This window comes from Vigna umbellata, chromosome 11 (genome assembly GCF_029865625.1).
Source record: "Vigna umbellata cultivar VRB3 chromosome 11, Vumbellata_1.0, whole genome shotgun sequence".
Classification (NCBI taxonomy): Eukaryota; Viridiplantae; Streptophyta; class Magnoliopsida; order Fabales; family Fabaceae; genus Vigna; species Vigna umbellata.
The window spans coordinates 23,454,238-23,481,032 of record NC_142175.1 but is presented as its reverse complement, the minus strand read 5'-3'; the positions used below and the strand labels follow the sequence as shown (position 1 = coordinate 23,481,032).

At 35.9% G+C, this 26,795-nt stretch overlaps 1 protein-coding gene and 2 pseudogenes across 2 annotated transcripts; all 3 read left to right on the top strand.

Moving 5' to 3' along the window:
* Positions 1 to 1,914: 1,914 nt before the first annotated feature.
* KEA1 (K+ efflux antiporter 1) lies at positions 1,915 to 25,689 on the top strand. 2 transcript variants are annotated; one of them, XM_088102162.1, is made up of 21 exons: positions 1,915 to 2,054; positions 4,851 to 6,517; positions 6,859 to 7,030; positions 7,098 to 7,188; positions 13,806 to 13,942; positions 14,032 to 14,091; positions 14,184 to 14,303; positions 14,601 to 14,669; positions 15,794 to 15,859; positions 16,276 to 16,365; positions 17,579 to 17,683; positions 17,866 to 17,994; positions 18,445 to 18,654; positions 18,926 to 19,075; positions 19,459 to 19,512; positions 19,605 to 19,663; positions 19,888 to 19,954; positions 20,029 to 20,205; positions 20,290 to 20,346; positions 20,784 to 20,858; positions 25,466 to 25,689. In XM_088102162.1, exons 2-21 carry the CDS (start codon positions 4,926 to 4,928, stop codon positions 25,571 to 25,573), a joined length of 3,588 nt encoding a protein of 1,195 aa, XP_087958288.1. In that variant the 5' UTR covers positions 1,915 to 2,054; positions 4,851 to 4,925; the 3' UTR covers positions 25,574 to 25,689. The 2 variants fall into 2 exon arrangements, with proteins under 2 accessions (XP_087958288.1, XP_087958289.1); XM_088102163.1 differs by having other exon boundaries at positions 1,992 to 2,111.
* Positions 2,128 to 4,815, top strand: LOC124821407 (uncharacterized; annotated as a pseudogene).
* LOC148191223 (uncharacterized) lies at positions 7,982 to 12,949 on the top strand (annotated as a pseudogene).
* Positions 25,690 to 26,795: the final 1,106 nt, after the last annotated feature.

The following is a 26,795-nucleotide window of genomic DNA, read 5'->3' as shown; positions in this document are numbered from 1 at the left end:
ACAAATCCAGGTTGAATCATGGAAGTTTGATATTTGATTTATTCAAAGTTTATCCTTAAAAAGTGTATATTAATTGTATTGTCTTATCGATTGTTGAATTACGATATATAAGTTATGTGATGAAATTAAACTTAAAAATTATCACTTTTTAAGATTGATTTTTTTAATGAATAGAAAATATATTTCCTTTCACGTTTTTTTAAGTAAGATATTATTTATAATTAGTAAAAAGTTTAATTGTCAAAATTTTAAGTAAAGTTATAACTTCTAAAATAACTAATTTGTTGTTTAAATAGTTTTTTTAAAAGATGGTTTAAACCCTTATATGGTTTTTTATTTGTTCTAAAATATCGAATTCGTTCTTTGATTTTAAGTAATCTTAATTGTGTTTTTATTTTGAAAAATGTGTAATAAATAGATCCAAATTGTTAACCATGTTTAAATCTAAATGGTGGTGTACATTAAACATGGTAATATTATTATGTGGAATTTAATTGTGTTTATTTAGAAGGTTGTGTTAACAGAGGAATTAAGAATTCGAATAAGAACAAAGTTAAGGCTTTCTAGATCAGGGAATTAAACAAAAACAATGTCAGGGATTTCGAATCATTGAAAAGAGAAGGGAAGAAGATTTTGAGCATTGAACTTTTGTGGTTGTCAGCAATTAAGGTGAGTTTGATTTTCTCAGTGATTAGCAATTATTTTAGTTTATTCGTTATTTGGTGTTGCGTATCCGTTTAGAGATGAAAAAGTTGTGTTTTGTTGTTAGGGTGATCAACCTAAGAGAACTATTTTGAAAACAAATTATCTCACTATAATATTCTCATTTATCACTTTGGGCAAAGTGATGTTTATTAACATAATTTTTTCCATTGAGAAAGGTGAATGGACTTAGGTGACACATATGTCAAAATATGCACACTATTTACCATGAAAATATTGAATTTGAAATCACTTAGAACTTCCACTTATAATGTAATGGATGTATGCAGGAGAGAAATAATATATCTTATCATAAATTGTTAATATAAATAATTTTAAATACTTTAATATTATTTTATCAAAATACAAAAATATTAATAATTTTTTTCGGATATGAGAATGAAGTGAACGAATATGCTTTAGATATTTCTTTGAAATTGCAGTGTCCATTCATCACAGAACTTTATTTTTTGCATATATATCCCCGAGTGATCATAAAATAAATACAAAAAATATATCCCCAATGTTTGACCACACTTTCTTCACACGCTACCGTATATTTCACTAATTTCTTTATTTTAAAATGAAATACACAATTTTATTTTTCTCTAACTCTTTATTAATTAATCACATCTTTAATTTAAAACTCACCTATTCATAATAGTTTCATTAAAAGTATAAAACATATTTCATCCAAAGAATATTATCTTTCCTCCTAAACAGTCTCCAAAGTAGTAAAACTACTTTTTGAAATTATAAATCTTTAAAATAAGGTATTCGAAAAGGTTTTACGATAAGATTTTTTAATATTTAGAGATTATATTATTTTTAATATTCTTAAATTAGTTAAAAAAGTTACATATGAAATTGATAGCTTATTTTACATAAAAAAGTTATATAAGGTTTAATTTAAACACAGAAATATTATAAAGATATTTTATATTATTTATTCAATAAAAATCATAGTTAGTAAAATTTATGAGTTGTTGACAATGCAATTTTTAATTAATACATAAATAAAAAATAACACGTTCTCTATTTTTTATTATTACTTAAATTACGTCACTACTTCAAACAGTAAAAAACATGATAAATCTAGTTAAATAAAAAAATGACCGAAAATTTTCTGACTTGTAATAAATTTAGAAATTTAGAATAATATTAATTTTAGAGAGCTACAATAAAGGCCCACGCGCGTTAACCGGAGGTGAAGACAAAGCTTGGTTTTGTGAATAAATATCTTCTCCCTCCCTTCGTTGTGTATCTGCTTACTCACTTCGCTGACCGTTTTAACAGAACACGCAAGCAACACATTCATTCATTTTCATCCGTCTTCAACTGGACGCAAATTTGTAAATTCCATTTCCATTTCTCTGCTCGAAGCTTTCTGTTCATTTCTCTACGTTTCGGTAGTTTCATCTACGTTTAGCCTTGCGATAATGCTTCTCTTCGTTTTGTTTATTTCTAAATATCTTTCTGTTGAATTGAATGAATGCGAGAAAACGAAAATGCTACTGGTTATAGCATGCACTCTCTGAAACGAATGATATTCAGTGATAGTATAATATGTTGCTCTTGAGCTGTGTTTGAACGTGATTTTTGTTGGGATAAACTTAAATTTTAGGGTTTTATTAATAATTTTGTTTAAATCTTATTTTATTAGTTTTTGGGTATAGTAATATTTAGTTTGATTTGATAGAGATAAAATAGGAACACGTAGTTATCATTCTCGGTTTATGTAGGTACAATATTATTTTACGATAGATTAAGCAGATTTTATTTTTAAGATAGTTGATATTTTATTTTTATTGCTCGTAATATTGTAAGTGTTATGACTATTTAAAGCCCTTCAATTATAATGAATAATAAGACTCAATGTCAGGAAAATATTTGAGTGTGTATCGTGATATTTTCCCAACAGTGGTATCAGAGCTTTAGGCTCTGAGTACCGACAGAGAGAAAAAGAGAGAGAGGAAAGAGTCAAACACCGTGAGAGAAAAAGTGAGTGCTTGGTTTTTTGAGAGATGACAAAGGTTGTCAATGGTATGAGTGTGCCACAATTGACGAGAAAAACCAATTATGATAATTGGTGCCTACAGATGAAGGCGTTATTGAGATCCTAAGACATTTGGGATATGGTGGAAGACGGGTACGTTGATCCTGATGCGGACGAACATCAGACGGTGACACAGATGACAACATTGAAGAAAACTCGTGCAAGAGATGAGTCAGCATTATATTTCATCTACAATGCAGTAGATGAGTCGGGATTTGAAAAGATAGCGAATGCCAAATCAGCAAAGGAAGCCTGGGAGATATTGGAGGTTGCATATAAAGGTGACAATTGCGTTAGACAAGTCTGAATACAAGCTCTCAAAGGAGAGTTTGAACAGTTGAAGATGGAACCCAAAGAGAATATAACCGAGTACATAACTCGGGTGGAGAAGGTGGCCAACCAACTCGGTAGGAATGGAGAACAAATGCCATCTAGCCGGGTTGTGGGAAAAATTTTGAGATCTCTTACAAAAGATTTCGAAAGTATCGTGTGCGCCATCGAAGAATCGAAAGACTTGTCGGTTCTCACAGTGGATAAACTTGCTGGGTCATTAGAAGCCCACAAACAAAGGAGAAGAAGTTGGGATGATCAAGTTGAACCCGACGACCAAGCACTACAGGTACAGTTTGACTCGAATAAAACTCGGATTACTCAGAGCCGAGGTCCTGGTGGCAGAGGACGAGGTGGACGTGGCCGAGGTAATGATAATGAAGATCAAACCGGTCAGCAGAATTGGCATGATCGAGGACAAGGAAAAGGTCGAGGAGATCAGTCAAGAGTGGAGTGTTTTAAGTGTGGCAAGTACGACCACTTTGCAAACGAGGGTAGGTCAACAAAGTGCTACAACTGTGGCAAGTTTGGTCATATTGCAAAGTATTGCAAGACCGAGACAAAGGGGGAGACGAATCTCGTTACTGAAGATGCAGAAGAAGATGTAGAAGAACTATTGTTGGCAAAGAGCTCGGATACAATGGACATGGAAAATTCCGTCTCAATATTGGATGAAGTGATCTCAATAAAAGGTGCGACAAATGTGGAAAAGGAACTCAAACAAAAAGATGAAGAGATTCAGCGGATGGGGAGGCTTGTGGATGAAGCTAATGAAATTATGAATAAACAGAGGGTTGAACTTGAGGAGTTGAAGAAGACGGCTCCTGAAAAGGAAGAGAAAGCATCTAGCGTTATTGAACTAGATAAAAATAGGGAAGAAGATGAAGAAGATGAAGAAGAGATGAAGGATGATGAGATTTCTACCAACTCGGTATGGTATCTAGATACTGGAGCAAGCAATCATATGTGTGGGAACGAGAACTTTTTTTATGAACTCACCAAAGTGGAGGCCAAATTTGTGTCTTTTGGAGATGACTCCAAGGTGGCCGTGAAAGGGCGTGGAACAATTCGACATATTCAGATTAATGGACGAGTTGGAGAGATTAGGGACGTTTATTACGTTCCAGAGTTGAAGAGCAATATTTTAAGCATGGGTCAGATAATTGAAAAAGATAATTCAATTTTTATGAAAAAATCAGGTACTGTATTTAAAGGATAAACATGGTTGTCTAACAACCTAGGTAAAAGCAAAGAAGAACCGGTTGTATGAATTGGAGCTTGGAGAGAAGATGCAAACCCGGAGTAGGATGATGCACATGAAAATCGAACGAAGGAAGGAAGAATTTAAGTTTATGGGAAGTTTGTTGGGATAAACTTAAATTTTAGGGTTTTATTAATAATTTTGTTTAAATCTTATTTTATTAGTTTTTGGGTATAATAATATTTAGTTTGATTTGATAGAGATAAAATAGGGATACATAGTTATGATTTTCGGATGATTTTCGGTTTATCTAGGTACAATATTATTTTATGATATAGATTTTATTTTTAAGATAGTTGATATTTTATTTTTATTTTTCGTAATATTGTAAGTGTTATGCTATTTAAAGCCCTTCAATTATAATGAATAATAAGATTCAATTTCATAAACATATTTGAGGAGCATATTTGAGGGTGTGTATGGTGAGATTTTCCCATCAATTTTGAGTTGTGTTGAATCTTGTGGAGCTTTCTGATTCTTTTTTGGACTCTTTCGTTTCAGTTTTTTCGAGGAATTGGTGGTGGAGTGCATTGAAGAGAAGTGGTTCCGTGAGAGTGTTTTGTTTGGGGAGAGAACATGGATGTAGCTTTTAGGTTACCGCAGTCAAATGTGGTATTGGATGGTTTGGATTCTTGCACTGTATTTGGCGGGAGAGGTTTTTGTTGCGCTTTTCTCGGCAAGTCGAGGACTATTTCGAAGGCTCGTTTTAGTGGAACGAACAAGATAGGTAGTTGGAGTTGTTCGAGAGTAGACTGTTTCGGAGAGTTGAAAGTTTCGAGTGGGAAGAGGAGTATGTGTTGGAAGAGAAATAAACTTTTCAGGGGGAGTAGGAAAATTTGGACAAAGTGTCAGGGTAACGATTCTTTATCATATGTCAATGGCAATGGGCGGAATGTTGATAGGGTGGAAAGTGCGGATGAGGACTCTGGTTCCAGTGCTGAATCTTGTGAATCTTTGGGTGAAAATGGGCAAGAAGGGAGGAAAGAAGCTGGGGGTGAAGTAGCGGAGGATCAAAATGTGGATGAATTGAAAGAACAGCTGCAAAAGGCCAAGAAAGAATTAGAAGCCGCTCGAGAAAACAGCGTTGTATTTGAGGAAAAGGTTAAGAAGATATCAGAGACTGCGATTTTCTTGCAAGATGAAGCAGCAAGTGCTTGGAACAATGTTACTTCTACCCTTGATATCATCCAAGATATTGTGGGTCAAGAATTTGTTGCCAAAGAAGCTGTTCAGAAAGCAACTATGGCCCTTTCTCTGGCTGAGGCAAGGCTTCAAGTAGCCATAGAGTCTTACGAGGCTACAAAAGAAGCTTACGATTCCTCAGAAGGTTCTAACAACATTAATGATGATAAAGACATAATGCAGGAATCGAAGGAACTTTTGGATGCTCAGGAAGATATCAAGGAATGCCAGACAAATTTATCATATTGCGAGGATGAGCTGAGAGGCTTGCAATGTAGAAAGGAGGAGTTGCAGAGTGAAGTGAACAATTTGCATGAAGTTGCAGAACAGGAGCAGCTGAAAGCAGCAAAAGCAGATGAAGATGTTGCAAGCATAATGCTTTTAGCGGAAAAAGCTGTTGCTGCCGAAATTGATGCTGCACAACAGGTGAATGATGCAGAGATTGCATTACAGAAAGCAGAAAAAATTGCCTCTAGTCTTAAAGCTGATACCAAAGACAGTCTACAAGTACAAGAGATTGTAGCTATTCCCGAGGACGAGGAAGTGGGTCAAGGCTTTTCTGGTGATGATGTCGTTAAAAGGGAGGCTGATCTTTCAAATGATGATGAGCTTTTTCTGACCGAAACAAAATCTGACAACAGTAGGCAAAGTTTGGAAGACATGGCACAGTCTGATTATCTGAGTGATCGAGAGAACGGACAATTAAGCTTAGACTCTTCTAAAGAAGCTGAAGTTGAAACAGAGAAGTCAAAGAATGTAGTTCAAACAAAAAAGCAGGAAACACAAAAAGATTTGACTAGAGATAATTCATCATTTTTTCCAAAGGCATTATTGAAGAAATCTTCCCGATTTTTTCCCGCATCATTCTTCTCTTTTACTGCCGATGAGACTGATTACACACCTGCATCAGTTTTCCATGGTCTTATGGAGTCTGCACAGAAGCAACTAGCCAAGCTAATTGTTGGGTTATTGCTAATTGGAGCAGGGTGTGTATGACCTTTGTTTATCCTGATCCTATTTTTGCTGTTAGTTTTATTTCAACCTTTTTGGAAACAATCTTGAAGTATATAGATCATATGACTAGCATAAATATTTATGGTATCGGAGTAAAACATGTTAAAAATTAGTATGATAATTTTTGGCTTTTGTGTGAGATAATAGCAAGTTATCAAGTCTAAAATATTCACTGGCTTGTTTTAAAACTGTTTGGGAAATTAAATTCCTACTCTGGAAGTTTATACTTTTCTACATGACATGCCAATTAGATGTGCAGATCAACATGAGGTTTTACTATGTTTTTTCAAGATGAGGTGGAATTTTATTTCAGGCTTGTACTCTATAGCAATAGAGCCGAGAGGGGTGCTCAGCTGCTTCAGCAACCAGAAGTCATTGCAACCACTGTTGAAGAAGTTTCTTCAACTGCAAAGCCTCTGGTTAGAAGGCTTCAGGATCTTCCCAGGAGAATTAAGAAAATCATTGCATCATTACCTGATCAAGAGGTATGTTTTACTTATTCATATTCTTTACTATTAAGTTTTATCTAACTTTGGAATGTATTAATCGTAGGTGGATGAGGAGGAAGCCTCCCTCTTTGACATGCTCTGGTTACTCCTTGCAAGTGTTGTATTTGTACCAATTTTTCAAAAGATTCCTGGAGGTAACTAGGTTGCCATCTTAATGTTGGATTGAAAGTGTTAGATATATTATATCTTTTATCTTTTAGTTAGTTTGTTATTATTTCTCATTTGTATTTTGGGCTTAGCCCATATTTCTTCTATTATAAATAGAGAACCCTATGTGTATATTTTATACAAGGGGAGATTAATTCAAATATAGTTTTTCACTATATTCAACATGGTATCAGAGCAGGTTCTCTGATCTCTTCTCGTGGCCTCTGCTGTCTGCCGGCGGCCGGTCGCCATGGCCGCCGGCAGCCCCTAAAATTTCAGTGGACAGCCCTTTCTCTTCTTCTGAAATCTGTGCCATAGTTAGTATCAGTGCAACCAGTCGCCTCTGCCATCGACCATCGCCAGCCACTGTCTGCCGCCAACCTCTGTCCGCGGCCGGCCACCGTCGCCGCCGCTTCCGTCGCCGTCGCCACCGCCGGGCACCGTCACAGTTTCGACGGGTAACCTGCGGATCTGGACCGTCTCTTCGAGCGACGGCCAACCACGCCGGTTTCGAGAGCCACTTCTCAGTCACGCACTGCCACGCAGCGCTTCTTTCTGGCCAGTCCGCCGCCGCAGCCGTCGCCGTTTGCTCCGGCGAAGTCAAGGGTTAGGTGCGCCTTGAGAAGCGCAACCCAACCCTAGTGGTCCCGTCCTCCGAAGCCTCAAGAATTATTTTATACTTTCAATCTCAAGAATTATTTCAACATGTCTTTGGATCTTTGATGCCTTTATTTCAGCATTGTAGCTTAATATTTTGTTTTGTTTTAGTGGTTCAGCAACTGTGATCTTTCAGATTTCCACCTTCACACTAAGGGGGAGTACGTTTCCAAGACACTGCAAGTCACATAAATATGGGTGTAGTCCCTGCAGTTTTGTAGATTTCAGCTACCACTGTTGATCCCGTCACCCATCCATCATTGATGAGGATTTAGTGTAGTCCCTGCAGTTTTGTAGCTCTTAGCTTTCAGCTACCACTGTTGATCCCGTCACTCATCCATCATTGATTGGGAATCAGTCCTTGCAGTTTGTCATTGTCCACCATTGCTCTCCTTCATCCACTTTTGAAGTTGAAGTTTCACAAGCTGCTGTGTTTGCCTCACACTCTGAAGACAAATCATCTAGTTCAACACTGAGTTCATCTATTCCAAGCTTAGTTCATACAATTTGTATGCTCCAGCTTGAGGGGGAGTGTTAGATATATTATATCTTTTATCTTTTAGTTAGTTTGTTATTATTTCTCATTTGTATTTTGGGCTTAGCCCATATTTCTTCTATTATAAATAGAGAACCCTATGTGTATATTTTATACAAGGGGAGATTAATTCAAATATAGTTTTTCACTATATTCAACAGAAAGAATAAAGAAGTTGTTTATCTAAATGTTATACTTAAGCTTGAATTCAATCAGGCACCAAACTTTATATATTGCTTACGTGAAAATTTTGATATGTAGTTTATAGCTGCTTCCTTTTGTTAGCTAACGCTTCTTTTCCTATGTCACTATTTGTTGGTGTTGATATATATTGTATTGTATAATTATACTTTTAGTTTTTGGGCTTTTATGTGCTGGTCTGTTTGCTCCTTATATAGGACATTTGGTGTAATAGAAACTTGATACAATGGAGTAATATTTTCATCTCTACATTTTCTCTCCCAAATTTAACATGGTATCCAGAGCAGGTTAGGGTTTGCAGTTAGCCACCCACTGCCCGCCATCGTCCACCGTCGCTTCCGTCGTCGCCGCCACCGCCGTCGCCGTTGTCCGCCCGCCGCCGTTGTCCGCCCGTCGCCGTCCGCCGCCGCCGTCGCAGCCGCAGCCTTTTCTCCGGCGAAGTTAAGGGTTTGGTGTGCCTCGAAGAGTGCGACCCATCCATGGTGGTTGCCGCCGCATCCTCCTCTCGACGCGCCGTCACGCGCCGTTTCTGTGTGTTCTTTCACGGGCGCGTGGGCTTCACGCGCCGCCTCTCCCGTGTCGGATCTTCACCGCGCCACTGCCGGCCGTTTCGCCTCCGTTTCCTGAGTGTGTTGTGGTCTCTGATTTGCTGTTCCGTTGAGGGTTGCTCCGTTTAGGGTTTCTTCCCACAATCTTTTTTTTTCCTCTTTTCTTGTTCGGCTTTATAATGGCTGGTCTTGGAACACCGTCTCTCTCTACTACTCCAACCATTACTTCTGCAGAACTCAATTGGAAAAACTATCTATCTTGGTCTTCTTCTGTGGAGTTATGGTTTCTTGGTCAAGGACACCATGACCATCTTGAACAAGATGTTTCCACCGTTCCTGAAGAAGAGAAATCTCAATGGCAGAAGCTTGATTTTCGACTATGTGCTGTCCTATGGCAATCTTTGAACCAGAAGTCTTAGAAATTTTGAGACCTTACAAAACGTGCTCCTCCTTTTGGAGAAAAGCTCAGGATATCTTTGCTAACGATGTACAACGCCTCTTTGATGCAACTCAAAGAGTGACTTCCCTCAAACAAAACAATCATGATATGGTTACTTACATAGGAACGGCCCGTGCTGCTGTAGAAGAATTGAAGAATTTCTTTGTGGCTGATTCTATAGAAGGCCTAAACAAGAAGCTTGATAAGTTTTACATGGTCTTAATTTTAAGAGGTCTACATTCAGATTTTGGTCATGTTCGTGATCAAATGTTAGCTGGTGATCAAGTTCCATCAATGGACAGCTTAGTTACTCGACTTCTTCGGGTACCTTCATTAGTTAAAGACGAAAGTTCAATTGGTGGTATTGAAACATCAGCTATGGTAGCACCACAAGGGAGAGGAGGAGGCAGAGGCAACCGAGGAGGACGTGGTGGCCGTGGTAATCCTCCTCAGTGCACATATTGTAAGAGGATAGGCCATACTCGAGAGAAATGTTATGCCTTACATGGATATCCAAACAAGGTCCTTCATGTTTCGAAATCTGATGAACCCAAAATTTCAAATGAAGAATATCAAGAATTTTTGAAGTATAAGTCTGGAAAATCTTCTAATCCTGACCAATCCTCTTCCATGTCCAATGTGTCAACTGCCGGTATATCTCAATCTGTGGAAGGTCACAATCCATTGATCCTTGACTCAGGTGCCTCTGACCATATCTCTAGTACTATTTCTTCATTTTCTTCCATGTCCTCTCAGAAAATCCCTCATTTCATTACTATTGCCAATGGATCCAAAGTTGCATCTCAGGGAATTGGCAGAGTTTCCTTATCTCCTTCACTAAATTTAAATTCTGTTTTGTATATTCCTCATTGTCCTTACAATTTAATCTCCTTGAGCCAATTGACTCGTTCCTTAAATTGTTCTGTAACCTTTACTGCTAATTCCTTTGTTATACAGGAACATGGTACGGGTTGCCTGATTGGAGAAGGACATGAGTCTCGAGGACTTTATTTTTTTAAACATAGCTCTTCAGTTTCCTGTTTTACCACTTCATCCCCAAAACTTTTGCATGATCGGTTGGGCCATCCAAGTTTATCCAAGTTGAAGATGATGGTTCCAAGTCTCAAGAACATTCAAGTCTTAGATTGTGAGTCGTGTCAATTAGGAAAACATGTTAGATCTTCTCATCCTAAAAAGTCTGAGACACTATGTAATTCTCCTTTCTCAACTATTCACTCTGATATTTGGGGACCAAGTCGTGTTAGTTCTTTTGGTTTTAACTATTTTGTAACCTTCATTGATGAATTCTCTCGATGTACTTGGGTTTATTTAATGAAAGAGAGATCTGAACTTTTGTCCATATTTGTGTCCTTTATTAATGAAATTAAGAACCAATTTGGGAAGACAATTAAAATCCTTCGTAGTGATAATGCTAAGGAATATTTTTCTTCAGCGTTTTCTTCATTCTTATCTTCCCAAGGAATTTTACATCAGTCAACATGTCCTCACACTCCACAACAAAATGGTATTGCAGAGAGGAAGAATAGACATCTCATTGAAACTGCACGTTCCTTGATGTTGAATACTAATATTCCTGTGCATCACTGGGGAGATGCAGTCCTCACTGCCTGTTTTCAAATCAATAGGATGTCGTCTTCCTCTCTTGAGAATAAAGTTCCTCATTCTGTCATTTTTCCAAATGACGCCCTATATCATATCCCCCACGTGTATTTGGGTGTACATGTTTTGTCCATAATGTTTCTCCAGGTCTTGATAAGCTATCCGCCAAGGCTATTAAGTGTGTCTTCTTAGGATATTCTCGTCTCCAGAAAAGGTATAAATGTTATTCTCCCTCCACCAAGAGATATTATATGTCTGCTGATGTCACATTCTTTGAGGATACACCGTTTTTCTCGTCCTCTGTGGAGGATCGTTCATCTGTTCAACAAATGTTTCCTCTACCATCATGTGATCCCTTGGTTATTCCTGCATCTATACCTCAAACTCAAAATGTGAATGAAATTGTTCCTCCACCTCTTCTCACATATCAGCGTCGGAGACAATCTCAAGATCAGAACAATAAAGATCCTCTAGACTCATCTCCTCCTCCATCAGCTCACCAGACCATGGATCCTTCATCCTCCTCGTCTTCTACTGACTCAGATGATAATTTGCCCATTGCCCTTCGGAAAGGTATTTGTTCTACTCGTAATCCATATCCTGTTTATAATTTTTTGAGTTATCATCGTTTGTCTTCTACCTATTTCTCCTTTGTTTCCTCCTTATCCTCCCTTAAGACTCCTAATAATATTTATGAGGCACTTGATCATCCTGGATGGCGTCAAGCCATGGTTGATGAAATACAGGCCCTTGACCACAATGGTACTTGGGACCTTGTCCCTCTTCCTCCTGGTAAGAAGCCTGTTGGCTGCCGATGGGTTTATGCTATTAAGGTTGGTCCTACTGGTGAAATTGATCGTCTAAAAGCTCGTCTAGTAGCTAAGGGATATACTCAAGTTTATGGCATTGGTTATTGTGATACTTTTTCTCCTATGGCTAAAACCAGTACCGTTCGTATTTTACTTGCTATGGCTGCCATTCGTCATTGGCCACTTTACCAGTTGGACATTAAAAATGCCTTTCTTCATGGTGATCTGGAAGAGGAGATATACATGGAGCGACCTCCTGGGTTTGTTGCTCAGGGGGAGTCTGGGTTAGTTTGTAAATTACGTCGTTCCCTCTATGGCTTGAAACAATCACCTCGTGCTTGGTTTGGTAAATTTAGTCGGGTTGTGCAAAATTTTGGGTTGAAACGATGTGAGGCGGATCACTCAGTGTTTTATGGTCATTTTTCTCCTGACAAATGTGTTTATCTCATGGTGTATGTTGATGATATTGTTATTACAGAGAATGACAACACTAAAATTACTCAATTAAAGAATCATTTGTTCAACCACTTTCAGACTAAAGATCTGGGTCGTCTAAAATACTTCCTTGGTATTGAAGTGGCACAGTCAAACGAAGGTGTCATCATTTCACAAAGGAAATATGCTCTTGATATTTTAGAGGAAACAGGTTTGACAAATTGCAAGCCTATTGATAGTCCTATGGACTCAAATCAAAAGCTAATGAGAGATCAAGGTGAACCTTTCTCAGATCCAGAGAGATATAGAAGGCTGGTTGGAAAACTCATATATCTTACAATAACAAGACCTGATCTTTCTTATCCAGTGGGAGTTGTGAGTCAATTTATGCAGAATCCACATGTTGACCATTGGAATGCAGTGATTCGAATTCTCAGATACATAAAAGGAAATCCAGGACAGGGATTGTTGTATGAGGACAAGGGAAACACTCAGATTGAATGATATTGTGATGCAGATTGGGCTGGTTCTCCAATTGATCGAAGATCTACTACAGGATATTGTGTTCTACTTGGAGGGAACCTTATATCTTGGAAAGGTAAGAAACAAAGTGTTGTTGCTAGATCTAGTGCTGAAGCTGAATAACGATCTATGGCTTTGACTACATGCGAACTTGTGTGGATCAAGCAACTTCTCCAAGAGTTGAAATTTTGTGGAAATGAGTCGTTGAAACTGTACTGTGACAACCAAGCAGCCCTTCATATTGCCTCCAATCCAGTGTTTCATGAGAGAATAAAACATATAGAAATTGATTGTCATTTTATTAGAGAGAAGTTGTTGACTAAGGAACTTGTTACTGAGTTTGTCAATTCTAATGAAGAACTCGGAGACATTATGACCAAATCTCTAAGGGGGCCTAGGATTCAATTTATATGTTCCAAGCTTGGTGCATATGATCTATATGCTCCAGCTTGAGGGGGAGTGTTGATATATATTGTATTGTATAATTGTACTTTTAGTTTTTGGGCTTTTATGTGCTGGTCTGTTTGCTCCTTATATAGGACATTTGGTGTAATAGAAACTTGATACAATGGAGTAATATTTTCATCTCTACATTTTCTCTCCCAAATTTAACAGTTGGTTTGATTATGATAATTGATTCCCTTTGTTTATTGAGTTATGATAATAAATGAAGTTGCTATGCTTGAAAAAAATTTGGTTGCTTGAATTGAATAAAAAAAGTGTTATCACAGGCTTCCAATCATGATCTGAATTAGTTTCGGGATAGGGAATTCTTTTTAAGTCATAACTTGATAAAATTGATTGACTAACAATCATCTCTATCTGCAACAATGTTTAGGCAGTCCTGTTCTTGGCTACTTGGCTGCTGGTATCTTGATTGGGCCATATGGTCTTTCCATTATTCGTCATGTACATGGGACAAAAGCAATAGCCGAGTTTGGAGTTGTTTTCCTGTTATTCAATATTGGCTTGGAGGTGGAGTTTCCTATAATATCTTCTTTTTCCTTAGCTTGGACAATCTCTGTAATTATAAAAAACTGAAGTTCTGAACTCTATTTTTATAGCTTTCTGTTGAAAGGCTTAGTTCAATGAAGAAGTATGTTTTTGGATTGGGATCTGCTCAGGTGATGGGAAAACTTCGTCTTCCATCCTTATTATTGTTGTTTATGTTAGGCTACACAAACTAACAGTTCTTAGCATGTATGGAAAAGTGTAGGTTTTGGTGACTGCTGTAGTTGTTGGTTTGGTAGCTCATTATATTTGTGGTCAAGCTGGCCCTGCTGCTATTGTCATTGGGAATGGTCTAGCATTATCATCAACTGCTGTTGTTTTGCAAGTAAGTAACTTTAGATCTCGTTTTTAAAAAAATTTCTCTGTACAAAACATTCACATGCTACCACTTCAACTTTTAATGCAAATTCAAATAAGGTGACAGCTACCTTTCTGAAGATATTAACTGTGACTGGATTTTCATTTGTAGTTTGCCCGTATTAAGAATGTCATTACTTAATAAGCTTGACACCTATAGCTTTGACAGATATACCACTCTGAAAGATTTTGAGACTGTTCTTTCTTGCTGTATAGTCTGCCATGTCTTTCATGTGGAAATAATTCAAATGAACTTGTTTTGCAGGTGTTACAGGAGAGAGGTGAAAGCACATCACGGCATGGAAGGGCTACGTTCTCGGTTTTACTTTTTCAGGTCAACTTATAATCTTAATCATCTATCTAGAAACTGCAAAATTTTCATGTCAGATTCAGAAATTTTTTTTATGAAATTGACATACTTACACTAGGGTGTAAGCATGTTAGAAATAGATATAATACTTATAAAAATGAAATGAAATGTGTAGAGTCACTCCAAGTAACTAATGTATCAGAAATCATGAGGTTCTTTATGAGGATGGTCTAGAAGGAAAAACCTTCTAGGAATGCAAAACTCTAGAATTTGAGGCATATATTGTGACGTGTTACCCATAGTAGAAACTGCAGAAGCAATTAGAAATAGAGATAGACTTGCTGAAAAGAAAGATCTAGATCTTTCAAAACAGAGTTTTTAAGCATATCCCAGATAACCCAAACAACATGGATAACGACTAAAGAATCCATATCTTTGACCTGATCCTTATATTTGACTTGAAGAATCTCAATAATGAATTTTTAAGAGATGGGGACATTGTGATAATCAAATAAAAACTGCGCCCAGCTCCAATTTTTTGTTGAAGTCAAAAACTAGAAAAAAGATGTGTTGTAGTTTCCTTGACTAAATTACAAGTCTACAACACAATACCATCCATAACCCCTCCTATGTAGGTGGTCTTCTATTGTCATGTGATAATGCATGAGGCTCCATGTGATAAAAGGTTTGGCTGGGGACACGTAGGTGTTCCATATTAATTTGTACCATGCAACTTGGTGCGACGGTTTCGGGCTGCTTTAGTTAGGTTTTTGTGCTTCATGTTATAGTTAATTGGTTTGAGTACTCCTAAAATCTAGCAAACACAGATAAAATACATACCTATTGTAATTTGAAATAAGTAGTTCTTATCCTTTGACAGATACTAAACAGGCATCCTCCTAGTGAAGGAGGATGAAATTGTGAATTTTAAATCTGCTATAGATTTGGGGTATAGATTTTAAATTGCTGTGCATACACATATATATTTGGCATTTTTTTAATATACTGGTATAGATTCTCATTGTCTCTATCTTGTTGTCAATTATTATGTCTGTTGTTTATGACATTAATTTTTTTTCTTTTTTATCTTAAGCAAGTTTGATATTGCAATATTTTCACCAAAACTGACTGACTTCGTTTCTATTCAGGATTTGGCAGTGGTTGTCTTGCTGATACTCATACCTCTAATTTCACCTAATTCTTCCAAAGGAGGGGTAATATTGTCTAATATTCTCTCTTAAACTCTTATTAGATAATAGACAATGTCATGGTCATGAGATTTAGAACATGGCTACTTAAATTTGCATGAGTTCTTGTGTAGCGGGAGATACTTTATGACAAGGGTGTTTGGCTATGGTCAACCCCATCAATACTCAATATGGGAGTTCTTTATTGTTTAGAAGACATGCATGTAACTTGATTATTTCATTTTTGTAATTTTATGATATATGCATTAAGAGGACTTAAGCACAGTTTGATCTTTCTAATTAAAGGTGGTCCATGTTAAACACTTAATTTTAAGCCAATAATTTTGCCTTACTTCTGTAATTGGAATCATGATTGTTGCCCTTGTATACAATGGTCATTACCTATGTTGTCTCCATTGTGAAACATCATTCTTTGTCTTCAGGTTGGCTTTCAAGCCATTGCTGAAGCACTTGGTTTGGCCGCTGTTAAGGCATTGATTGCCATTGCTGCCATAATTGCAGGTGGACGATTGGTAAGTATCAGAATTTAAGATGTAGACCTGTCATTTCTATTAATTAAAATATACTCCTAAAGTGTAGAACTGATGGTTAATTTTTTCTGATTGATTAAGATATTTGCATATTCTTATTTGTTCATCTATTTTGGTTAGTTATTCTCAGAATTTAGAAAGAATAATATATTTCTTCTATATTACAATAATGAGGTCATTGGAGCTATAAATATGAGTCTGCTGTTTATTTTAGAAAATATAGAGAGCTAATTCTAAAGAAACAAATCATTGTAATTATGGGGTTGTTTTTAAATATAGGCTTAATTACCTACTTAGTCCCCATGTTAGGAGGTAATTTTCTGTTTAGTACCCGGTTTTAAAAATGTAGGCATTTGGTACCTATGTTTTGAAATTTGTATCAATTCAATCATATCCAGTTAACGGCGTTATAATTGATACGAGAAATTAAGGACGTTAATGAAGATGCATTCAAACATTTGATAGCTATTCCACCCAGGCTATCATTAACGTCCTTAATTTCTCGCATCAATTATAATGCCGTTAACTGGATAGGATTGAATTGATACAAATTTCAAAACATAGGTACCAAATGCCTACATTTTTAAAACTGGGTACTAAACAGAAAATTACCTCCTAACATGGGGATTAAGTAGGTAATTAAGCCTTAAATATATAATCCTAGTTTTAATAGCAAGATACACATGTAATAAAGATTAAAAATATAACAAGGATAAAATAAAAAACTTCCTAAAAAATGAGCAGCACTGTTTCAATAATTATTTTAAAAAGTACATTCTTAAATCATCATATAAGACATGAAGAGTAACAATAAACCACTTATTCTATTATTCAGTGTAGATATGCTGACATCTAAAGGTTGATATGGGGTTTTGGTACAAATTACTGACCATGTACCACAGATTGTATATTATACAAAGAAATTTGATTTATAATCTGGTATTGTGCACATTTAGATATTCTACTTAACATTTGTTCATTGAGGTCTTGGGTGAACTCTCTTGGGCTGCAGGGATTAAATGGATCTGGAATTTAACATAGTTATTGTCAAATGTATCCAAATCCTATATATGATATAAAGTTTTTTTTTTAAAGTCCTGAGCTATATATTTGGATCCTTGGGAAGTCATCTTATGACATTTCTTTATTTGACTCTAACTTTTTCTATGTAATTTTGCTCACCCCTCTTTGCAAGCTCCTGCGACCCATATATAAGCAGATTGCAGAGAATCAAAATGCAGAAATATTTTCTGCCAATACACTCTTCGTTATTCTTGGGACTAGCCTTCTCACAGCCAGGGTAGGTGTTTTCTGTCAATTTTTTCTATTTCTTTTTTTCCCCTTTGTTTTTGGTTTTGAGTCAAGCTGAGGTTTGGTAGTTTTCTTGAAGTTATTCTTCTGCCCGTTGAAGTGAACCTTTTTGTTGTTGTGTTAGCCATACTTTTTTACCTTTGTTAATATGGTTTTTCTCACTTAAAACAGGCTGGACTTTCAATGGCATTGGGGGCATTTTTGGCAGGTTTACTATTGGCAGAAACAGAGTTTTCCTTACAGGTTGAATCTGATATTGCCCCGTACCGTGGCCTTCTCCTGGGTCTCTTCTTTATGACGGTTTGTGCTTAATACTCCAATTTAATAGTTAGCTAGTTGTTTTGTTTATTTTTCAACATAATCTATTTTGTATTTTTTTTATCTGCTGTTAATTGCTTATGTTCAAGTAATTCTTAGTGGGTTTTGTCTTTGATTTTTGTAGAGATCTCCCATATTATAGATTTTCTTAATGGGTTTTGGTTTGGCTGCCCCGTTTCTGTATTCCTTTTTGCTTTTAATTTTATTAAGAATGCTGCATATGGTAGAGGTAGAGGTTGTAGTGTTAAACTGGTTAGGATTGTAAACAATATAGGGATGCAATAACATTCTTCTTTTTTATGTAAAAAAATGTTAGAATAATCCTTTTGTAAGTCTTCTACAACAAGGAATATCTGTCTTTACATTTATCACTTTCTGAGCAAGCCAACTTCAATCCTTGAAATTAATGGAAATTAATTTGTGGATTTTCAGGTTGGAATGTCAATTGATCCAAAACTTCTTGTTTCAAACTTTTCAGTCGTTACTGGGACCTTGGGACTTTTGATATTTGGCAAGACTTTGTTGGTTTCTTTAATTGGTAGAATATTTGGTATTTCTCTCATTTCTGCTATTAGAGTTGGCCTTCTTCTTGCTCCTGGGGGAGAATTTGCATTTGTGGCTTTTGGTGAAGCTGTTAATCAGGTTTTTATCCCTGAAAACTTTTTTGCTTTCGCAGGGTTTATCTGTTATAAATAATTATTCTGTTTATTTCAAATATATCATTCTGCTTGCCGTGGCTTTTAACTAATGCATCTTTATGTTTGTTACTTCAACTTATATTTTTTTATCTTTTAAAAAGATGAAATTTGAAAATACTAATCGATTAATTTACTGATAGTTAAGAATTTTTCGCTCATTGAATTTTAACATGTTATAGAAACTAAAATATTCTTGGCATTTGATACTTACGCAGGGCATAATGTCTTCCCAGATGTCCTCCTTACTGTTTCTTGTTGTGGGGATTTCAATGGCCCTCACTCCTTGGCTAGCTGCAGGAGGGCAGTTCCTTGCTTCCCGTTTCGAGGTGCATGATGTGCGAAGATTATTACCTGTAGAAAGTGAGGTAAGACATTGAAATTTATAGCTATAGCACCAACTTTATAATTTATATCTTCATAATTGTAATAATGATTAAGTGGCCAAAATTACTGAATTGATCTGAAACTCTCGTCAGCTAAATTAAATTTTATTTCTTCCATTGGAAATATTATCTTCTCCGCGCTCTTTTAATCACATGATTAAACTTTTCCAATTAATTATCCTTATTTATTATCTCAAATTCAGAATGGTTTAGTTTAGTAAATTCCACAGTAACTCATCTATGCCTTCGTTTGTAGACAATGCAGGCAGTTAAACCAAATTGATTCAGCATTTGTTGTTTTTTTTTTATTTAGTTTTGAATTGTACAATTAGTTGTTGACTTCCTTTTGGAGGCATCTTTTACAGACAGACGATTTGCAAAATCATATCATTATTTGTGGATTTGGGCGAGTTGGGCAAGTGAGTTCTTTCTATTTTGGTTTAATGAGTTAATTTTAATAATTTTCTCATTGTTATTCAAATATAACAGTTTCCAATTTTGTTATTTCAAGATCATCGCACAACTTCTTTCTGAACAACTTATTCCTTTTGTTGCACTAGACGTGAGAAGGTAAGTCAATACTATCTGAAAATATTGTTTTTCTTGTAACTATATTTTTTGACCAACAACTGCAATTGTATTTATTGGGTAAATGCTACTATAAGATAATCTTTAAGATTCTATCATATAATTTTATCGAAAGATGTGTGAACTAACATGTATGATGTACATAATTTTGTATAAGAATAGCATATGCTAACCTAATCTGTCTTTATGTTTGGTAATGTCTCCAGTGATAGAGTGGCAATTGGACGTGCCCTGGATCTCCCTGTGTACTTTGGAGATGCTGGTAGTCGAGAGGTAGTATATATGACTTGAGTACTTGAGTTTGCATGCATCTTTGTTACCTGACGTGCTTTCGATTCTATGATAAGGTCCTACATAAGGTTGGAGCTGAAAGGGCAAGTGCCGCTGCAGTAACTCTAGATTCACCTGGAGCTAATTATAGAACAGTTTGGGCTTTGAGCAAATACTTCCCAAACGTCAAAACTTTTGTTCGCGCTCACGATGTTGATCATGGATTGAATTTGGAAAAGGCTGGAGCTACCGCAGTAATATTCTATTAACTCTCGTACTATTAATCTTAGGATAGCCTTTCTTGTCTATTATTTATGTCTGTTCCACCTGTTTTTCAGGTTGTTCCAGAGACCTTGGAACCAAGCCTTCAACTAGCTGCTGCAGTTCTTGCTCAGGTAACTATCATATTGTTTGGGCAGACATATTTACACACTGAATGAACTTTTTACGTCCTAATACTTATCTGAGAGGACACACACCGTATTGAGGTAAAAGATCATGTTTGTTGTTCTAATGATTGAATCTGTGTCACAATATTTGAAGCACTGATTATTTTTTCAATATCGTATAACTGATTTACTTAGTTTTTGTTCAATCTTTCTGACATGGTAAAATTGGTAATATATTTCATTGAAGACTCCAGAGTCTGGATGTTTTTGCAATTGAAAAGTGGGGGAAACTGAAAATAAAATAACCAGGTGTCTAATTGAACCTTAAATGAGAATAGGAGCACACAAAAGGTTCTCATCATACTATTTTTCTAATTGATGAAGCCTTTTAATCAATGCTATAACATGGTCCATGGATATGACACTAAGCATTACCTCTTCAGGCTAAACTTCCTACATCAGAGATTGCAGCAACCATAAACGAATTCAGATCCCGCCATTTGTCTGAGCTCACTGAAGTACGTGTTTCTTTTAATGAATATCTATTGACTTTGCATTATCGCATGCTAATTTGTTGGGATAAACTTAAATGTGAGGGATTTATTAATAATTTTGTTTGAGTTTGTTAGGATATTTATCGTATTTTATCATCATTATAGTGTGTCAAAGGTTACTCTATTTATCATGATTATACTGTGTCAAGGGTTACCCTATTTATCATGATTATATTGTGTCTAGGATTATCCTATTTATCATGATTATATTGTGTCTAGGGTTATCCTATTTATCATGTATTTGTGTATCAATTTATTCTTAAAAATAGAAGATTGTGAGAGAGATCAATTAAGCCCTCTAGAATTATTTTACAGTTTCAATCTTAAGTTGGTATCAGAGCGAGTCGATCCCGCTCTGGTTTCTATCTCGTAATATATATTTGTCCGACGCCACAGTTCTTCGTTGCCCGCCATCGTCCGCCGCTGGCCACCATCCACCGTCCACCGCCGGCCACCGTCCGCCCACCGTCGTCGCCGGCCATCGCCCGCCGTTGCCGGCCACCGTCGTCCATCACTGTCACAGTTTCCTTCGTCTAAACCCTTAGGGTTTTCTTGTTCCTCGCTAGTACTATTCGTCTTCTTCAGAAATGGCGTCTGGCAATACTCTTTCCTTTTCCGGAAGTCCATCAATTACCTCCGAGGAGCTAAATGGAAAAATTTATCTATCATGGTCTGCTACCGTTGAAATGTGGTTCGTTGGCCAAGGGCATTATGACCACCTTGAGCGAGATGGAAGCCATGTGCCTACTGAAAAAGCTGATCAGTGGAAACAAGCAGATTTCCAGTTGTGTGCCCTGTTATGGCAATCAGTGGAACCCAAACTTCTTGTATCTTTGAGGGCTTTCAAAACTTGTCACTCCTTTGGAAGAAAGCCCAAAGCATTTATGCCAACGATATTCAACGTCTCTATGACACTACGAACAAGCTTGCATCTCTTAACATGGCAGACCATGATGGCTAAAGCCCAATCTGCTGTCGAAGAACTTAGGATGTTTTTGGAAGTAGATTCATTAGAGGATATAAAAAAGAAACTAGACAAATTTTACATGGTGTTGATCCTTCGTGTCCTACATCCCGATTTTGATCATCTTAGAGATCAACTTCTAACTATTCATGAGGTCCCCTCTATGGAAACATTGACCACTCGTCTTCTGTGTGTCCCGGTACCTCAAACTCAAGAAGCGCATGAACTAGTGGAACTATCTGTCATGGTTGCCACACGAGGAAGACGAGGACGTGGCACCAAAGGAAGAGGAGGACGTGGCACTAGAGGAAGAGGACGAGGAGGTCGGGGACGTTCTCAATGCACATACGGTAAAAGGATGGGTCATACTCAAGAGAATTGCTACTCCTTACATGGTTTCCCTTCCAAAACCGCCAATATTTCGAAGACTGAAACTTTCACTTCGAAGATTGAAAATTCCACTTCTATGTTTTCTTAGGATGAATATCAAGAGTATTTAAGGTTAAAGTCTAACAGCTTGGCACAACCATCTCAATCTCCTAATACATCAACAGCCTGCTTTTCTCAATCTATGGAAGGTCAAAATTCATGGGTAATTGACTCAAGTGCTTCTAATCACATTTCTGGTAATACCTCTTTGTTCTCATCTATTTTCTTTCGAGAAAAACCTCATTTCATAACCTTTGATCATAAATCTTTTGTTATATAGGAGCGTGGTTCGGGGAGACAAATTGGAGAAGGATATGAAGCTGACGGATTATACCATTTTGGATCTCGTCCAAGGGTGTCCTGTGTTGCTGCTCCTAATCCTAAAGTGCTACATGATCGACTTGGCCATCCTCATTTGTCCAAATTAAAAAAGATGTGTCCTGAACTTAGTGGTCTCCAAACCTTAGAATGTGAGTCATGTCAATTAAGAAAACATGTTAGATCTTCCTTTCCTAAAAGGTCTCAATCAATATGTAATTCTAGTTTTTTCATCATCCATTTTGATATATGGGGACCTAGTCGTATCTTCTCCTTTGGTTTTAGATATTTTGTTACCTTTATTGATGAATATTCAAGATGTACTTGGGTTTATCTTATGAAAAATCGTTCTGAATTGTTAGCTATCTTTACATCCTTTTTGAATGAAATCAAGAATCAATTTGGTCAAGTAATCAAAATATTAAGAAGTGATAATGCAAAAGAGTATTTCTCATCCTCCTTTTCTGCCATCTTGAGTTCACATGGTATCTTACATCAGTCTACTTGTCCTCATACACCACAACAAAATGGTATAGCAGAACGAAAAAATAGACACTTGGTTGAAACTGCTCGTACCCTTTTGCTTGGTGTCCATATTCCTGTCCATCACTGGTGGATGCCATCTTAACTGCATGTTATCTTATTAATAGGATGTCCTCCTCCTCTCTTGATAATAAGGTCCCTTTCTCCATTTTGTTTCCTAATGATCCTCTCTTTCATACATCTTCCCGAGTGTTTGGCTGTGTATGTTTTGTTCATGAGACAAACTCTCTGCTCGCGCTCTCAAATGTGTCTTCTTAGGCTATTCTCGACTTCAAAAAGAATATCGGTGTTACTCTCCTAAAACTAAGAAGTATTACATGTCTGCCAATGTCACATTTTTTGAACAGACTCTTTACTTCTCTCCATCTGTTCAGGATGTTTCTATCCTCCACCAGGTCCTTCCTATTCCAATGGCTGAGTCAAATAGCTCCACTGTCTCTGTTATTCCAAGTCTTGATCACAATCCTTCTACACATGTTTCTCCACATACTGAGATCATCCCACACAGGGCCCCAATGGATAGTCCACCTCCCCAAGATAATGGTGAATCTCTTACTTCAGATTCTTCTCTCTCGTCACCTCCTCCCACGCCTCCTGGTGCAAATGATTCAACATGGCCTATTGCCCTCAGAAAAGGTACTCGTTCCACTCGAAACCCTCATCCCATTTATAATTTTCTAAGCTATCATCGATTGTCACCCCCTATTTTTCTCTTTTATCCTCAGTGTCCTCTGTTGTTATATCCAAGAATGTGAAAGAAGCACTTGATCATCCGGAATGGCGACAAGCTATGATTGCAGAAATGCAGGCTCTTGACCAGTCTTATTTTATTTGTTTGAGTCTAGTAATATTTAGTTTGATTTTAATACAGATAAAATAATGATTAGTAGTTTTGATTTTCCATTTATTTAGGTGTAATATTATTTTATTTTGTTGATCTAAGATAAAGATAGATTAAGTAGTTGTTTTTATGTTGAGTCAATTGATATTTTATTTTTATTTTTTATTATTTGTACTTGGGACCTATTTACGCACCTATTTAAAAGTTGTCAATATTCAATAAAATCACTATAGTAATTAGGAGGCCAAGGATGAGGTGGACGTGGTCGAGGTAATTTTGAGGGTGATAATGAAGAGAAAATTGGTCAGCAGAATTAGCGTGGTCGAAGACAAAGGAAAGGTTGAGGATATCGGTCATGAGTGGAGTGTTTTAAGTTTGCAAGCACAACTACTATGCAATCGAGTGCAGATCGAGGAAATGCGACAACTGTGGTAAGGCTGGCCACATTGCAAAATATTGCAAAGCTGAGACAAATGGGGAGTAAAATCTCCTTACTTAAGATGTGAAGGAAGAGTGTGGAATCTTGTTGATGGCAAAGAGCTCGGATGCAGAGAGTGTGGACATGTAGAGTTCGGTCCCAATAATGGATAAAGTGATCTTGGTAAATGGTGCGACAAATGTGGAGAATGCAAACTTGGAGAAGAAACTCAAACAAAAAGATGAAGAGATTCAACATATAGAGAGGCTTTTGGATGAAGCTAATTAGGTTATGAATAAATAGAGGGCTAAACTTGAGGAGAGAAAGAAGCCAACTGAAGACAAGGAGGGGAAACATCTAGTGTTCTTGAATAAAATAAAAACAAGAAAAAAGATGAAGATGTTGAGAAGAACTATCGTATGAGAAGTTCAAACTCAGAGTAAAATTTTAGACGAGATGAAGAAGTCAGCCAATGTTGCTGAGAGGTCGGCCAAGATTGTTGAGAAATCATCTAAAGTTAGAAGCTAGTTGGTTGAGGTTACTGAGAAGTTGGATAGAACAAAGAACAACCAACATGAAAAAAATGAAGAATCCAAATTTGGTTGAAAAAAGCAAGCATGATGCGGAGTGATGCACTTGGAAAGCCAAATAAAGGATGAAAAATTTAAGTTTATGGAAGAATTTTGTTGAGATAAACTTAAATTTTAGGGGTTTATTAATAATTTTGTTCGAATCTTATTTTATTAGTTTGTGTCTAGTAATATTTATTTTGATTTTGATAGAAATAAAATAGGGATTGATAATTTGATTTTCTATTTATTTAGGTAAAATATTATTTTATTTTGTTGTTATAAGATAGATATAGATTAAGTAGTTGTTTTATTTTGAGTCCGTTGATATTTTGTTTATAATTTTTGTTATTTGTATTTGGTCCAAGATTTTATTTGCATGTATTTAAAAGTAAAAAACACCACAGGAATTTAAGTGTGTCACGTTTTTAACGTAATTTACTCTAGTATATCATTGATAGCTGTAACTTATATGGTTTGTTTATTCAGCTATCTGAAACAAACGGAAGTTCTTTTGCATATGGATACAATAAAATTGCAATCAAACCCAATTCGTCAGACGATACTCAGTTTTCGGAAGGGAAACCGGCGACATGAAGACTACAAAATGTATATTTGTGAAAATTTGTATAGCAACAGGTATACACTGTACAGAAATATATCCGCATTCAAATTTTGATTAATCATTCTTTAAACAAATTTTAAACATTAAATTGTTAGCAGGAGCTGTAGTGTAACTAATATTTCTTATCATAACCAAAAATTGCATACAATTTAGCCATCAAATCGTCGATCTAATATATAAGATCACTTTTATAAAAAAGTTTAACCACAAAAAATAGAGTCATACTTCGATCATAAAATCCAGTGCCTCTATTGACTTAATATTTATAAATAGCTACATGATCTTAGCTTCATTAACATAATGAAGTTGGAAAGAATTAGCATAATAAGGGAGATGACTAGCACAATGATTAAAAAGATGCCCAACAAGCTGAATTTTTTTAATTCCCCATATATGTTTCATATGTGTCTAATTGCCAAAATACTTAATTTTAAAGGATCATCTAATTTTTTCTTGGTCAAAATATCAAGACAACAAAGGGTATAAGAGAGATTTCTTTACTTAAAATTTATTGCTTATATTTTCTAGTTATATTTTCTTAAGTAGGTATCAGAAAATATTTTTACATTAATATTAGAGATTCTAAGAGATATGCAATGGAAGGAAAGATTATTGGAGATTTCCTATTTATAGTGAGTAAACATGAATAAATCCTAATAGCAATTTATTAAAGGTAGAAAATAATAATCTAATAAAGACAATCAAATACATTAACTTCCCTTCAAATTGATATTGGTAACTAACAACAATTTGCCAACAAGAAATTAATGGTGTTGTAGAGACAAAGCTATGGTAGATATATCACTAACTTGAAGATCAGGAGAGATGTAAGATAAAGAGATGATAATGTTGATCAATGCTTTTCAAATATAATGATAATCTATTTCGATATGTTTGGTATGGTTATGAAACACTATATTTGTAACAATAAAAAATTAAATAAAAAAATTTATTATTTAATAAATTTAAAATTAAAAAATATATTGTATTTTTATTTTTTAAAATAATATTATTTCAATATATATGTATTAACAGTACAAATTGTTTGACACTTTTATATAACGAAAACAGTCATGTAACAATTTTATCTTACAAAAACCTATTAATAAAAAATTACATTTATCATTTATGGGGTAGATAATATTACAAAAAATTTCTTTTTAACATTTTACATCATCAATGTACTCTTTTACC

Excerpts from the sequence above, each read along its gene's own strand:
- KEA1 (XM_088102162.1), top strand. The coding sequence starts at position 4,926 with ATGGATGTAGCTTTTAGGTTACCGCAGTCAAATGTGGTATTGGATGGT. Across the intron at positions 16,366-17,578 it reads TAATTGCAGGTGGACGATTG|CTCCTGCGACCCATATATAA; the intron begins GTAAGTATCAGA and ends CCTCTTTGCAAG. Across the intron at positions 17,995-18,444 it reads TGGGTCTCTTCTTTATGACG|GTTGGAATGTCAATTGATCC; the intron begins GTTTGTGCTTAA and ends GTGGATTTTCAG.